General features: G+C 42.1%; 1 protein-coding gene across 1 annotated transcript in view; it reads right to left on the minus strand.

Annotated features, from left to right (window-relative positions):
- LOC146379933 (partitioning defective 3 homolog) overlaps positions 1–16886 on the minus strand; it is a 354176-nt gene that overhangs the window by 301267 nt on the left and 36023 nt on the right. Inside the window, exon 2 of the mRNA XM_084938841.1 lies at positions 16518–16619. Within this exon, the coding sequence (XP_084794967.1) occupies positions 16518–16619 (102 nt within the window). The remainder of the gene's footprint in view (positions 1–16517; positions 16620–16886) is intronic.

The following is a 16886-nucleotide window of genomic DNA, read 5'->3' on the forward strand; positions in this document are numbered from 1 at the left end:
ATTTGAAGAAAAGCTATCTGGAGCATTTACAGACTGAAATCTTTAATTGGGCTGTCAAAATTGAGAGCAAACAAAGCAACTGCTGTATGTATCCTCCGCTATCTTTGTTTAATTGGTCACATGACTGCATCACATGACTAAAATGTGTCATCGTTTACGAAAAGGCTCCAGGTTCGCTGTCCACACTGCAACGTGAAAACTGCGTTTTCAAATGTATCTGCTTTGGAGAGCGTTTTCAAAACGCTGCGTTTTCCTTGACCAAAAACGCCATCTCAGTGTGGACGGGAGGCCAAAACGGAGAGAAAACGAACACGTATTAGTGTGGACATAGCCTAAGTGTTGTGGAGGAGGTAGTAGAGCTTTGTGGAAAGGAGCCTGATATAAGTCGATAACAGCAACACTGAGATGAGTTTTTGAGGATTTCCAGAACTTTTCAGTCAGTAAGTGCTGCTATTTTTGCCGCTGTTAGCTAGCATTATTGAAGCGTGAGGTGCATCCAAGGTTGTTGTTGTTTAGCAGACTCGTTTTCAGCTGTTCGGACACGGTAGGGTTGATCTGCTGAAAAATATAATTGCAACAACATCAGGGATAAAAAAGAATCTTTGTGTATGTTTTCCTGTGTTAGACCCATAACTTTATTACAGGAGATGAAGATCTAGGTGAGGAGGAAGGAGGATGGGTGGAGGAGAAAGAGATGACGACAAACAGATGATAAAATGTTCAAATGTACTAATCTTACATGGTCCTGCATAGTTTAAAAGAGCTAATTGTGAACGTTCCAGATAAGACCGATCTGAAATTTTCTAATAGAAATTTCCAGATTCGTTTGAGGTGACTTATTGTCACTTATTGTTAAGGCAACACATCTGTTAAAGAAATCAAAGATTAGGCTAATATCACAAATTTAATCAATGCAGTTGCTGTTTGAATGGACTTTTATTAACTAATGATATTAAAAACTCTATGACAACGGGGACAGCAAAGAGAGAAATCCCCCTGACCAGCGGAGGCGACGAGCACGTAGCGTTTCAGCATGTCTGTAAGCCTTCAGTATTTTAGCAGAACGGGACATAATCTGAAGAGGTCTTTAGCCTTTTCTCACGAGAAGACAAGGCAATGAGAGCACACAACCATGGTGTTAGAGGGGATTCAGTCTTCTGTCTGCTACAATATGCCTGTCTAAAGCTCTCCAAACCAGGCTTAGCTTCCCGGCCCTGGCATCGCCTCCCTCCGTCTCCGTGCCAGTGTCAACTTCAGCTCGGTGCTGTGCCAACCGCCAGCGCCAGACTCGGCTTAGCTTGTGGCGATGCCTGCTCCACACTTTTTAGCATCTTTTCCTCTGGATGCTTTTCTCGTCTCTCGTCCCATTTGTTCATTATTTTTTATCTCTCCTTCTTTATACTTTGTCCATATTTTCTTTACTTATTCAGATACGTCAACCATGCTCATACAAGTTTCTGTATCCGGTGGTTCGGGGTAAAAGCTGCTGTGTTTGCACATGTGCTTTACCAATCCTTCCTTCTTCCATTAGCCCCCAGACCATACGCACATTTATACTAATTACTATAATATTTAAATCCACACAGCGCTCAAAATCCCAAGTAGCTTGGTATATGTCATATACCCTGTAATAAATTAATGCAGTCTAAGAAACAGCGCTTTGCCTTCCCGAGTCTATTTGAAAGCCAATTTTCAGACACAACCTTGGAGTGACTTTGGATCTGTGAGGGTAATTATATATGGTTCTGAAGAGAAGTAGTCAAGTGTTGAAAACAGCCACTCACGGTCTGGAGACTCTTGAGACAAAAGCTACAGAGGCTTACTTGTCATGCAGAGGAGACACGCGCTTGGTTTAACAAGGACTTGAGAAGCAGCGGGGTGAGAGGGAAATAGGTCTATATTCAAAATAAGCAATTGATGGTAGATTAAACTTTTCTGTTTAAGATTGTGGTTTCTGTTGAACTCGTTCTGACTTTGTGTAAGTCGTTTTCAAGCTGGCAATCATAGCCTATAGAGCCCCACGAAGAATGCACCATTGCCCCCATGAGGTGAGGTGGAAATGGCTCGCGTGGGGAGACGATGCTTTTCTCTGAAATGGTACCGAACTCACAACAGCCACATAATGAGGCAATAAAGATAAAAAGCAAAGAAACCAAACCAATACCTCACACTGGCTCATGCCAGTGGGCCTTGCGGGTGCAGCACTCGCCACATAACAGAGAAAATCGACTCCTTTGTTATGTTAGTGCTCCTAGGAACATCTCTCCAGGGGGTTTTGAGAGGCCTGCAGGATCCCAGTAGGGGGGGTGCCTGTATCTGTCACCTCTGTTTAGGGCCTGTCTCATGGCGCCTGACCCAAATCAGCCCCCTGGGGCAATGCTGGGCCCCTCCACAAGACTTTGCCGCTGCAGATAATAGGCTTGTTTGGCAAAGTGTCCAGACACTGAAAGAAAAGCAGCCCTGACAGCTGTCAACCAGAACCAACATCCTCCTGCGTGACACATGACCATACACAGCTCAAGGATGAGAGTGTGCGCGTGTATGTGTGTATGTTCAGGATCATTTTCTACACAGGCGTGTTCGAGAGCAGAGGTTGCTTTGGCACAGCCTATCCAGAGCTTTGGTTAAACGGCCTGACATTTCCAGACAGTATTCGGGCTCGCAGACGCAACGTCAGGAGCGATTTGGCGCATCGGCAAAAGTCTCTTCCTGTAGGGGAGCTGTCACGCAGGAGAAATCAAAGACATCTACATGACTAGCTGGATTTCCTCTGAGCTGAGAAACAGACTCGGTGACATGACCCACTTTCACCAGTTTTAAAGAAACCCACTGTGGAAGATGGAGGAGTTGCCTGCTGCTTTGCAATATGGACCAATAACATTCTTACCCCAGGGCTGTGTATGTCACGCTGCATACGCCGTACAGCTGAAGCTGTGTTTTTGTCAACAAGAATGGACTAACGCCATCCATACTGGTGGCTCAGCAAGTCTAAAATAGCAGCTTCAGCAGATTCGCTGGGCTTTCATGCACTTGTATTACCTTACCTCAGCTTCATAACCACAACATGACCTTTGTTCCACATCAATACATGAAAATGGTTCGTCAGACAGAGAGACTTCATCTCATCTGGCACACACTGGACTCGGTACAGCAGACGCAACCTTGGAATGACATTCTGTCTACAACTTAGAAAGCTACTAAAAACACTGATGACAAATTAAAGGAAAAACCTGAACCATTGAATTCTGTAGGGGATTCAATGATTTTGGCTCATTTTGGCCCCTCAGAGAGAGGGGTCACTACAAATCAATTCCCAAAACTTGGAGAATCCAATCCATAAAGGAAAAACCCTATTTTATTATATGCATTACCATTTCAAAATGCATTGCACTTTATAGGACAACCTGGGCCGGGCAATACTGTGATTTTGCACAGATGTGAGACCAATTTCCAGCTTAAAGCATTACTTTACAGAAAACAATCTGCACGTTTTAGATACTTAGCCCACATGGGCTCACAAGATGCCAAAATACACAGCAGTGATGGCACTTGCAGTATTATAAAAACATAAGAACAACGCTTCTTCCATTACTCTGCAAACAAAGAACTGCTCTGGATTGTCTCCTATGCCACGCTGAACAAATAACAATCAGCCAGACAAAAGCCGCCCTTCCAAAAACAACCCCCCAAAAGCTCAAGTTTCTTATGATCATTCAGCTAGAGGAGCTTGTCAGAAAATAAGGACACGGCGTAGCCCTTTAATCAGTGCAAAATGAGCAATGAAAACATAAAAGGCCTCATGTAGTAAACAGTCTTCTTGCTACAGAAGAGATGAGTAAACCTGCTGGTTTCTGTAACTAATGTATGTACCTGAGTGTAACAGCGCACACGGAGAGTTTCCTCACTTTGGATGTCTTTTTGCACGCGATAAGCACAAAGACTGCGGCTGCAATGGGCATCTCATCACAGCGAGGGAATACGACCGCATAACTGAGAGGGAGGGCGTTTCTGAAAAATTACAACAGTGCTCGACAAATCTTTCCCGAGTAAGTGAAGTTTAAAAAACTAGGAAGCAAATAAACAAGCACGAGCACACAATAAATCCAAAGCCTCAGAGGAAAATGAAATGAAAAACTGCTTGCTGCCGCCCACAAGCCTCCGAGAGGAGCAACGGAGGTGAGGATAAAAATCCGCCAGCGTGCTGAGCCTTTTAAGACGCAGAGCTGACTTGGGTCCTTACAGGCTAATTACAGCTGACTGCGGCAGGGCGTGTGCCTGTGGAGATGTATGTGTGTGGGTATGTGTGACTATTTCTGGGTGTGAGTTCTTGTGTGAGCACGATGTCTCACTTGGTATTGAATGCTCCTTTATGGTCTTTATAGTTAAGAAGACATTTGGACTTTACTCTAGCCAGGAGACGTATCTGTGATGCTAGTTTCATTAGCAGCAGTAACATAGATAAAACAAAAGTATATAACTACTAGTTGCCTCAATCTTGACATCACTGTGGAGTTATGCATCAGCTTAATGGATTCTGTTTCTGTTTTTCCAAAGCAGAAACAGGTCCTGGTGGTTCACAGAGAACCAGAGAAACTGTAAAGAAAGATGATAGTCTGTCAAGCCACAAGAGGGCAGCATCTGGGCTCCAACTCACTGATGACACATAACTACGTCAGAAATGAGTCAAGTTTCAGCGCAGATCACAAACCTTAGTGTAGCCACAGGAAACTCATAAATACAGCACACATTGTGACTAAATCTCAGATTGATCATTGCATGAGTTTGGTTTCTGTGGAGTCATTACATTATCACAGTAAAAGATGGACTTGTACTTACATAGCTGTATTTTTCTGTTACTGAGCACTCAAAGCAAGTTTTACTACAAGCCTCCATCACCCAGCTACCTCTAACATTCACACGCACACACTCCAAGGATGGGGCAACTTCAGTTTCAGCATCTTGGACCTGAGGACACTTTGACATGGAGTAGCTGGGGATCGAACCACCAAACCAAACTACAAATTGGGAGACGACCTGCTCTACAAACTGAGCCAAAGCCACGTGCACGTTTGGACATTTAACCTCTACTTTTAAAGCAAAGACAGAGGAACCTTTATCATGCTCCATTGCAAAAATCAAACTGGTCTCAGTGGATTCTTAAATCTTTCATGAAGGACTGCACAAGTCAAATTAATAATAATAATAATAATAATGGATTGCATTTATATAGCGCTTTTCGGGGCCCTCAAAGAGCTTTATAATTCCACTATTCATTCACTCTCACATTCACATACATCAGCTAAACTCAAGATGTCCAGAAAAAGAGAAGAATAAATGCAGCTTAGTGCAAGTCTGGAATCTCAGAGACAGTCCAACCATACAGTCTTCAACGTATGCCAACAAACAGCCCTTGTTCACACACTCGTGCACACACACACACACACACACACACAGAGACAAACAGAGTAATTAGTCTTTGATTTCCCCTGGCAGCGCTCTGGTACCAGGGGAAGCTGCTGGGACCCTGCTTTAGCCTTGGCTAATTTCACTCACGGCTTGATCTCGACCCAGCACAGGTGCCCACTTGGCACTCGACTGCCGTTGCCATGGCAATGCCAACTTCAGGGGCCAAGAAAATGCCAATTGTCCAAGGGGCTCAACCACAGAGACCATGGATGTGATACTCATTATAAACAGGACACATTAGCAACAAAAGAAGAAAGCAGTCAAGTCTGGACAGTCAGGCTACATCTCTTTTTCTTTTAGGAAATGCCATGTGCCTGTCACTCTGAGGCCGGCACCCATTCCTAGGAACAAACAAAAACAAAAAACGTGTGCAGCAGGCAGGATACAGACAATAGGGGGAACCACCGTAACCTAGGCTTGAGCGCCTCTTTGTGGTTCACAAGTGTCACTGCAATATCTGCTCAACTGCAGCTCTGCGTCTGCATGCACCTGCTGTAAAACACAAAACACCACACTGCTGATTCAGGTACCTCAGCTATAATGACTTTTTCCTGTTAATGGCTTAAGGAATCACCCTTCACCCCTGCACTCATTAAGCCCAGGGACAGGCTCACTTTGTCTCACCTCTGTTAACAAGGAAGCGCCAGCCTTTAAGCGACAAGGGGAACAACGTTGTTTGAATTATCTTCATTTATCGAGTCTAAAGGTATAATGCTGGAAAACTGAAGCGCTGAAAGGTAATAAAGAGGAATGTAGGAACAGACATGAGAGAGCTCATACTGTACTTGAGTATCCCAGGTAAGCATCTTTCTTTCATGCCACAGTTGCAGCTTCATGTCTCTCATGAGATGTGAACTATTAAACTGGATTTGCCTCTCAGCATAACCATTGCACATGCAGGCCCATGTTTTGCATGTTCCCTGATCTGCAATTCATTTGATTCACCATTTAGCTCAAAGAACTCTGTAGTCAGTAATCAGACAATACGTTTGTCTAGTGCCACAACAATTTTGACAGACCATACATTGTAATCGCTAATGTAGTAGACTCATTTCCCTGTAATGAGCATTTAAGTTGAATCTAATTTCATTTAATTGGCCATATCACAGACATTTCCTGCTTTTATGAACTCATTTCATCAGGCACATATTGTGAATTTCTTACTTAAGGCCATCTTCCAACCAGAAGCCTTTCTAATTGCCGCACTGGCATCTGGTGTATGCATGAAGTGCCTACATCGCAGTCATTTCTAGCTGTGAAGCAGCAATTCGATGGCTACCAGAGTTAATTTTTCACAGTTTACCCTAAGGCAGAGCTACATCAGAGTTTACCCACTCCTCTTTACAACTGACTTTTCTTGTGTTTGTATGTTAGTACTTATTGCCAAGAGCCTAATTCAGTGAAGAAACCAGTTTGATTTGAGCTTTGTGACATGCCAGGAGCAGCTATCAGAGGTTGGTACAGAGTGGTCATAAAGGGATGGACGTTGTTAGCAACATTACTCAGGTAGGCTGTGTTTACACAATGCTCAACCCCAAATGTGTGGCAAAAAAAATCTGCACCACACCATTACATCACCACCAGCATGAACCATTGATAAGGTAGGAAGAATCAATGCTTTCATGTCGGCTGAGCCAAGTTCTGATCCTACCATCTGAATGTCACAGCACAAATCAAGACTCAAGACAAGGTATCGTTTTTGTAATCTTCTATTCTCCAGTGTAAATTGTTCGTGGCTGACACAAGAAGAGATAATGTGGTCTTGTAGCCCATCACGTTGTAGACATGTTGCTTGGTCATGTTCTTCTGCATACATTGGTTGTAACAAATGGTTATTCCAGTTACTGTTGCTTTCCTGTCACCTCAAAGCAATCTGCCAATTCTCCTTTGATCTCTGATATAAACAAGACATTTTCATCCAGAGAGCTGTTGCTAACTGCATATTTTCTTTTCTCCAGACCTTTCTCTGCAAGTCATACAGATGGCTGTGTGGGAAAATCCCAGTAGATTAGCAGTTTCTAAAATACTCCCACTCAACTGGCACCAACAACCACACCACAAAGTCACTTAAAATCACCTTTCTTCCCCATTGTGATGCTAGTGCTGAACTTCAGCAGTTTAACTTGACCATGTCTAAATCTCCAAATGCTATGGCTGCCAAATAATTGGCTCATTAGATATTTTAACTTATGAGCAGTCAAACGGTGTACAAAATGAAGTGGTCTGTGAGTGCACATAAACAGCACAACTAAGGCCCTATTTACACATTTCATTCACGTGTTTCATATTCAGATAAAATCTAAATGAGAAACTTTGATTTGAACATATTTGCACTTTTTGTTTTATCCTTCAGTATCCCAACGAAGGTAAACCTGTTAATGAGATAAGTTCGACATCCGGCTTGAGTGAACGCTGGCGCGTCTGGCTGCCGCTACTCACCGGTTCATTTTTCGATTATTTGGATTTATTTGGATTAATTGGATTATTTGGATTCAGATTTGAATGAACAGGGACATTCACACTCAGGACCAGATCGATCTCTGCCAGGGATTGATTTGCAACGCTTGTCCTCAACTTCTGTTATTTCAGCTGAATGTGTTCTCACGTCTTCTTCTCAGTGAGCTGCACTAGCTTAACTGTTTGAGCTATTTTAGCCCACCTGTTCGTTGCTCCGGCCGGCTCGGCTCCTTTTCCTCCACACAATCGAAGATGCGGACCAAGATGTTCCTGAGCTGGTCGGCACTATTTTGGATTCTCCTGACGCTCGTCTACCATTGATTACCGTTGATACCTTTAGTTCTCTAGAGGTCCTTGCATGTGAGCTGACTGGACCCATTCCCACCATCATAGCTACTGTATACCGCCCCCCCAAACCTAACCCTGTCTTCCTCAGTGACTTTGCTAATCTACTAACCCATCTTTCATCTCTCTCCCCAAATGTGATCTTGGTGGGAGATTTCAACATTCACATGGACAATAATGACCTTCTGCTCACCAGAGACTTTTCCTCCTGTCTCGAAGGCTCTGAATTTAAACAATTTATCGACTTTCCCACTCACTCTAAAGGACACACCCTGGACTTGGTCTGCTGTTCTGGTCTTACTCCCTCGAATCTTTCTGCTACTGAAATCCCCATAACTGACCACTTCCTCCTTTCATTTAATCTCACTCTCTGCTGCTCTTCTACCAAGCCAACCCGTCTCATCTCGTTCCGCAACATCAAGAACATTGATATGGACATTCTCACTACCAGTTTGGACAATGTTCAGATTCCGGACTTCTATTCTACTCCTGATGATTTGTTGTTATATTATAATAATTGTCTACGCACTGTCCTTGATTCTCTGGCTCCTGTAAAAACCCACTCTGTTTCCTTCGCTCGCTCTGCTCCCTGGTTTACCTCTGACCTCCGAGCTCTGAAGGCCAAAGCTCGGCAGCTAGAGCGTAAATATAAGAAATCTGGTTTAACTGTTGATTCAGAAATCTATAAATACCACGTACTTCAGTATAAAGACTCCATTAACAAGGCCAAACAAAGCTTCTACTCTGGTATTATCAGTTCTTATGAGGGTAATGCAAGGACTCTGTTTTCAGTTTTCAACAAACTAATTCAACCCCCCAACGCTTTACCACCGCACTTCTATTCCTCTGAAACCTGCAACTCCTTGATGCTGTTCTGGACTACGAAAATCAATAACATCCACCAGCAACTCAGATCAAATGTTGTGTCTACGCCCTCTCCAGAACCTTTTCTCCTTTTTGAGCCGTTTTCCACTTTTCATCTTCCTGATTTATCTGATATTTCTGAGTTAATATGTAAATCAAAGCCTGCCACATGTCATCTTGACCCCATGCCCACGGGGCTTGTGAAATCCTGCCTCTCTTCTTTACTCCCACTCATTTCTGCTATCATTCACTCTTCTCTCACCACCGGTATCGTTCCCTCCTTATTGAAGACTGCTCTAGTCACTCCTATACTGAAAAAACCTTCTTTAGATCCTAACAACTTTAACAACCTCCGTCCGATTTCCAATCTACCCTTCATTTCTAAGATACTTGAAAAAGTGGTTGCAGCTCAACTTCATTTACACCTGGTTAATAATAACATCTACGAGAGATTTCAATCTGGTTTTCGCTCATGTCACAGTACAGAAACTGCTCTACTTAAAGTCACTAACGATCTTCTAATCGGAGCTGACTCTGGTCTTCTCACCATCCTCGTCCTTTTAGATCTGAGCTCAGCCTTTGACACCATTTCTCACTCTGTCCTTCTAAGCAGACTTTCCTCTCTCGGCATCTCTGACATACCCCTCGCCTGGTTTCAATCATATCTCCTCGACCGCTCCCAGTTTATTCAACTAAGATCATTCCGCTCTCGTCTATTCCCCGTCACCTCTGGTGTACCCCAAGGCTCAGTTTTAGGCCCTCTTCTCTTTATAATATACATCCTCCCTCTAGGTACCATCTTCCGCAAATTTGATCTTCAGTTTCACTGTTTTGCTGATGACACCCAGTTATATCTCTCTTGCAAACCTGATTCCTCCTTCCCACCTTCTTCCCTTACAGAATGTCTATCCGAGTTAAAATCCTGGTTTACCTCTAATTTTCTAAAGCTCAATGAGGATAAAACTGAGATCCTCCTTATTGGCACCAAATCCAACCTTTTGAAGGCAAACCATTTCTCACTCACCATCGATAACTCCACAGTTTTCCCTTCTCCTCAGGTTAAGAGCCTTGGTGTCATCCTAGACAGTTCACTTTCCTATAAATCTCACATCAATAATCTCACCCGTTCTGCCTACTTCCATCTACGTAACATTAACAGATTGCTTCCTTCTCTTTCCACCCAGTCTACGTCCATTCTTGTACATAGTCTTGTTACCTCCCGTATTGACTACTGCAATTCTCTTCTGCATGGTCTCCCCCAAAAATCCCTTCATAAGCTTCAACTGGTTCAGAACTCTGCTGCTCGCATTATCACCAGAACCCCCTCCTACCAGCACATCACCCCTGTTCTTCAGGAACTTCACTGGCTCCCTGTGAAATTCCGGATAATTTTCAAACTTCTTCTGCTCACCTTCAAGGCCATTCATAACCTCGCTCCTTCTTACCTTTCTGACCTGTTAACCACCACTTGTTCTGCCCGTTCACTTCGTTCTTCTTCTTCTATCCAGCTTACTGTACCTTCCTTCCGCCTCACCACCATGGGAAGCAGAGCTTTCAGCTGCTCTGCTCCCAGGCTGTGGAACTCTCTGCCCCCTGAAATAAGAAATATTGGTTCTCTCCCCCAGTTTAAATCCCAACTCAAAACTCATCTGTTCAAATCTGCATATTCACTGTGAATCCACTGTTTGTTCATTTTATCTTGTGCTTTTATTTTATTGTTCTTATTCTGCCATTGTTTTACTAAGTGTTTTATCCTATTGTAAAGTGTCCTTGGGTGACTTGAAAGGCGCTCATAAATAAAATTTATTATTATTATTATTATTCATATGATGAGTTATGGCAATAACATTTTAGCTAGCAACAGTTTAGCTAGCATTAGCTAACAATCCATAAAATAACAAACAAGCTGTGAATAAATACTAGATAAATAAATACTAATACTAAAGGGGTAACCTAATTTTTTGTTGTTCTGAATAGACGCTATTTTTCCATTATATTTCAATCATATGTTCATCATCTGAAAACATTAATAGGTTTTTATTGGGTGTTACAGAGATCCCATAGCATCATGGTATCAGAAAAGTTGATACTTTACTTATTTTTGCTAAGAATAGCAACTTACTTGGAAAAAGTATCTTTATTATTCCTATTATTTTGCTATTCATAGTACTGGAGTAGCTAGTTTTTTATTATATTTTTTCCCTTTCTGGGGAAGGGAAAAAAGCCCTAATCACACAGGGAGCCAATAAATGCACAGACAGACAAATACATTTCTTGTGCTTTTTTGCACCTGCAAATGAACAGTTTGGATATGATTTCAAGACACAGTCTTCTGATCCTAATTTGTTTCAGTGGAAATATCAAAATGAGGTTCGTAGCTGCTAACCTACTGCTCATAATACACTTCGGTCAGGTGGTGGCAGTGTGCACCAAAAAGCCAGTGTGGAAGCTGCTATCAATTTTAAATGAGCCACTAATGTGTTAGCTTTACTGCAATATACTAGATAATAGTACAATAGCAGAGATTATTAGTAATAAACAAAAATACAAGTGATATTGTTAGGAGATTACTGATCTGACTACTGACTTCAGCCTAAATTTCAGTCATAGAGTAATCTTAATAACATCTAAAATCTAAATATAACCCCAACTCGTCACTATCATTGTATCAGAATGATTTTTAAAGGAAGAATTGAAGACATGAAGTTCAGCTTCACACTTGAAACAAACCGAGATCAGCAACAAGGTCATGTGTGCAACACAAAACCAAAAACACCCCAGCTGTACAAATACACTCGTACACCTCATGCATGTGAAATGGAAGCTGTTGATCAGTATGAAGATCTATGGAGCAGACACGGGCAGGCTGCAGCATGCAGCTCTATGACTGCACATGAATCACAGCATGATAATCTGACTGCTGAACCTGAGCCAGATATCACTCACTCACTCACTCACTCACAGACACACACACACACACACACACACAGCACTGTTGGGAGGACATGACGTGCTCCTAACAGTAGAGCCACCGAAACTTGAAAGGAGTGAGATCATTCATGCTTTAGTCACACATTCACATTGAAATTCCAGTCGCGTAGATGCATGTACATACGCAGTTCTATTTTTTGCAGATGAAGACAACAGAATAATATCTATGATACAACCTGTCTAATCGATTTTTTCCTTAAAAAGCACAAAAAAATGAGCCTTAATGAGAAAACCAAGGAAAAAAGGCACCAAACATGATGAAGAAGTAAAGCTTAGAAGTCTAAACATCCAACACATTAAAAAGACAAACTGTCAGCCCTTCATATCCCTCCACTGCTCAAAGATCTGACTCCATACTTCATCAAACAGATCAACCCTCACACCAACTCCATGAATAACTCTTTCATAGCTTTCCAAATGCACTTAATACCTGTATCCGTTCTGATTAGCAGGGAAAGGCCTGGATTTATTTAAGATAAGCAGGAACATAATCTCTGCTGTTGTGACATTTTAATGTTGTCCACTCTTCGTAAACAGACATCATCGTGCTTTTTCTGATCAGAAATGTTCCAAAACATGTTACTCAATAAATGGGTGGACATCACCATCATGGGTAATCTGCAACATATTTCCCATTTTTCCTATTATATACACAACATGGATTTTTTTTTTCTTCCTGAATATTCTACAGGTTGCTTTCCCAACATTTATTTTGAGATATTTTGGTAGGAAAGGCGAATAACACACAGGAAAACCCTGCAGCAGCCTTGGGCACATAGGTGAGCAGTGAGCTACAGCACCGCCCTCCCTACATAGCTTTAGGCCATCCACCTTTGTCAGCAGTGCATTTCCAAATCATGTATTTTATTTCTGACAACCTATTTTTATTTCCCGTGTCAAGATAACGTCTTTAAAATTCAGTTTTTGCATGTACATGTCACAGAAATTGTTACGAACATCAGCAAATTATAAACAGCAAACATGGAGAAAACTAGCAGCATCAGTCCTCTTGAGAGAAAAACAAACAGCGGTAACCAATCAAGAGGTTTGTGTGGACGTATTGTCTACAGGTGTGGTTGGTTTATAGTGTTCATTATTATACATATTTCAGAATGATTCGAGATTTGAACTTAACAAAAGGGTTTGGTTTACTGTTAAATTATGTCATTTAAACTCAGTTTTAAACACTGAACTTTGACTTTGCAGTTCATCTGCAATGATACAGCACTATAGACACGCTATGTGGGCTATTAACCAGAATATGCACAGACTGAAATGGACAGGACCATGTTTATCAAGGGCGCAGGTTATTTGTGATATCTCCTAAATTCCTGACTAATAGTCCTGTTTGAATTGCACCAATGTGACATGTCAGAGAGTAAACGGAAAGAAACACGGAGCTGGAAAATTTCTGCTGAAGCTTATAACATCGGCAGCACGTCTGACTACAAATCTCGGCTGCAAAAGGACTATGCCATCTCCACATACACATTCATTCAAACAACATAGCACAAAGCTTTGTGGTTCACATATATCAGGAGAAAACCTAACGTTTGTACAGCACAAGTGTTTTCCTGCCCTGGAAGTATTCACACATACAAGAATGTGTTGTCATTACCAGGTTAAAATGGGCTTGTTAGGAGGTTAGACAGTAAAAGAAGGAGGGTTAGTAGATTAGGGAAAGAACTGGACAGACTGGATTTACCTCTACAGCTGCACACACACACAGACACACAAAGGAGCAAACACCCACACACCGAGATAAAGTCATTCAAACAGAGCTGTTCCACCAGTTTGAAGTTGGCTGTTCCAGTCGACTGCCAGCTGACTTTCTGACACCGCACTCTGTCATTTGGTAACTATCAACACAGTATTACTACAGCATGTTGGTCTTGTGACCAGAGAGTCACTGTTTACTTTTTAGGCTGAATGTCTACCACAGGTGTAGAGCAGGCTAAGCTGTTAGAAATAACTACTGACAGTTACATGAAAATATTAAAAAATATATATATCAGCAAGGCAACTAAAAATGTCAGCAAATTTCTTTTTTTCCCTAAATTCTCTATTCTGCCGTCAATGAGAAGGTACTCATGTCGTATGACCACCAGGGGGAGCAGGAATCACAGCATCAGAACAAACTGAGGCTCTTGAAAAGTCAAAAATGTATACAGAACTGCCACATTTGTTTCTTCTTTCTTTGCATTTTTCCAGCCAAATACCACAGATGATGTAAAATAAGAGAAGAATTAAAAAAAAAAAAAAATTAGAAATCAGTGTTTCAGGCAGCAGGTGCAAAACAGCTGCTCTCCCCAATGATCCCACCTGATGTGTAACCATGGCACCCACCACATAGTCATTGTCAGGTGTATAGAGGTGTATAGCTGGCTGAAACACACCATGTCTCATCCTCGCACAAATGTCCACACGAGATCAAAAAGAGTGTGCACATCAAAGAGAAAGAAACAACTATGTCACCCAGCTTTGCAGAGTTGCTCAACATCACAGTATCTGCTGTGGGAAGCGATCCGTTTACCATAAAACAGGGGGACAAAACACAGTGTTGCTGAGAAAGATATAGTATCAGATTTCAGTGATAACGCTGGCTCCAGGGCATCAGACAGAGCAAGAAAACAGAGCAGATAGGAATTAAAGATTACATGTTTAATTGAAACCTGGATGATTCATTGCCTTTTTAATGTGTGGTGGCCCTGTTAGCTTTGGTGGAAGACATCTCTGAAAAGGTGTGAACACCGCATGTGAACAATCATCCACATGATGCCAACACCAGGATAAACTGCAGTGACTAACAGTAGGTGTCTAATGCCCTTGTGATGAATTGGAATATATTTTAAATGATTTCAAATTACTAACCATCTGCAACTGCTTGCAATATGATTTCATTTAATAATTGAAATGGCCTGAAAAGTAGTGATTTTTATGGCACACATTAAAGCCAAAGAGCTAGTGACTCAGGTGTAGCCAGCACTGTTCCCATGGGAAGGAGGCAGTGGGGGTGTGGGTAATCGTTTACACTTGTCTAGTGGGTGGGGAGGGGTGGGTAGTGTGATGTCATAAAGCCTCATAGATTTTGCCCACACAATCTCCCAGTGCATCCAGTAAGAATTCACAGGGCTTCACTTGTTCCACGGGCTTATTCCAAAACGTCTAATTTCCTCACACAATATCTGATAATGACAAAGTGAAAACTGTGCTTGAAATTCTAGTAAATATATTAAAACTGAAACACAGTAAAATAAGAAGTACATAAGCATTTACAGCCTTTGCTCAATACTTTGTTGAAGCACCTTTGAACATGATGCTACAAGCTTGGCACACCTGTTTTTGGGTAGTTTCTTCCATTCTCCTTTGCAGACCCTCCCAAGCTTCGGTGCATAGCCAGCCATTCTCAAATCTCTCCAGAGATGTTCAACAGGGTTCAACGTTCAGAGTGGTCCCAAAGCCACTCCTTTGTTATCTTGGCTGTGTGCTTTGGGTCATTGTCCTGTTGTAAGATAAACCTTCACCCAGTCTGAGGTCTAGAGCACTCTGGAGCAGATTATCATCACGGCAGCATTGATCTCTCCCTTGACACTGACGAGTCTTCCAGATCCTGCCGCTGCATAACATCCCCACAGCATGACGCTGCCACCACTATGCTTCACTGTAGAGATGGCATCAAGCAGGTTCCCTTTCTAGACATTACGTTTGGCATTCATGCAAAAAAAAGTTCAATTTGTTTAATCAGGCCAGAGACTGTAGTTTCTCTACTCTGGCTTGGAGTCCTTCTGGTGGCCTATAGACAATTCCTTGGACTTCATGGCTTGGTTTGTGCTCTCACATGCACTCTTAACTATGAGACTTTATACATTGGGTTCCATAGCTAACAGTGCCAAATCATGTCCAATCAACTGAATTTACCAAAGGTGGCCTCTGAACAAGCTGTAGAAACATCTGATAGGTGATCAGTGCACACAGGATGCACCTCAGCTCAAATGTGAGTGTTATGGAAAAGAAATACAGTGCCTCCTTGCACACAACGTGGAGCCTTGAATGTAAAACAGTCTGCAAATATGAAATCTGCAGAGTACTTCCAACAGGCTGAACTGATTAAACAGAGAACATGGTGGTGAGCAGTTTACTGCACTGCAAGGTTTAAGCAATGATGACAGCAAAAACAGGCAGGTGTAATCATAAGCACATGTCAGTGAAACCTTTGTGGTACGGCCAAGGCTTTATGCACAAACATTTTAGAGTTCAGATAATACTTTTTTCTGCCTACAAGGAAAGGCTGAATGAAAATGAGAAGAGATAGAATAACAGGACAGTGTGGCAAATAAACAAATACAATGTGCAAACATGTTCTTTTTCGCAATCTAACACCGACTTCAACTCACCCTATCTTTGTCATCCACCACATCGCACAGCATATCATCCTGGTCCAAAATACCACCATCGCCATGTTCCAACCTGTTCACCTGAACCCAGTAGCTGGGGTCCTAGGAGAGGAGAAAAAAAAGGAGTTAAAGTATAATCTGTGTAAAGAGATCACCTCGATTTGTACCATATACAATCAGGATTTGTAGCATTATGTACGTAAAGCCATATATATTATAATAGGATTCCCAAACCAAATGAATTAGGAGCTTGTGACTGTAGCAATCAGCTGATCTGATCGCCATGATCCAGTCAGCTGGCACACAGGAGCTCTGACATAGTTATGGATTGACATCACGATAGCGGTTATGAAATATTATAATCCCCTG

The sequence above is a fragment of the Perissodus microlepis genome, chromosome 9 (genome assembly GCF_051167445.1).
Source record: "Perissodus microlepis isolate ML-2025 ecotype Zambia chromosome 9, ASM5116744v1, whole genome shotgun sequence".
Taxonomy (NCBI): Eukaryota; Metazoa; Chordata; class Actinopteri; order Cichliformes; family Cichlidae; genus Perissodus; species Perissodus microlepis.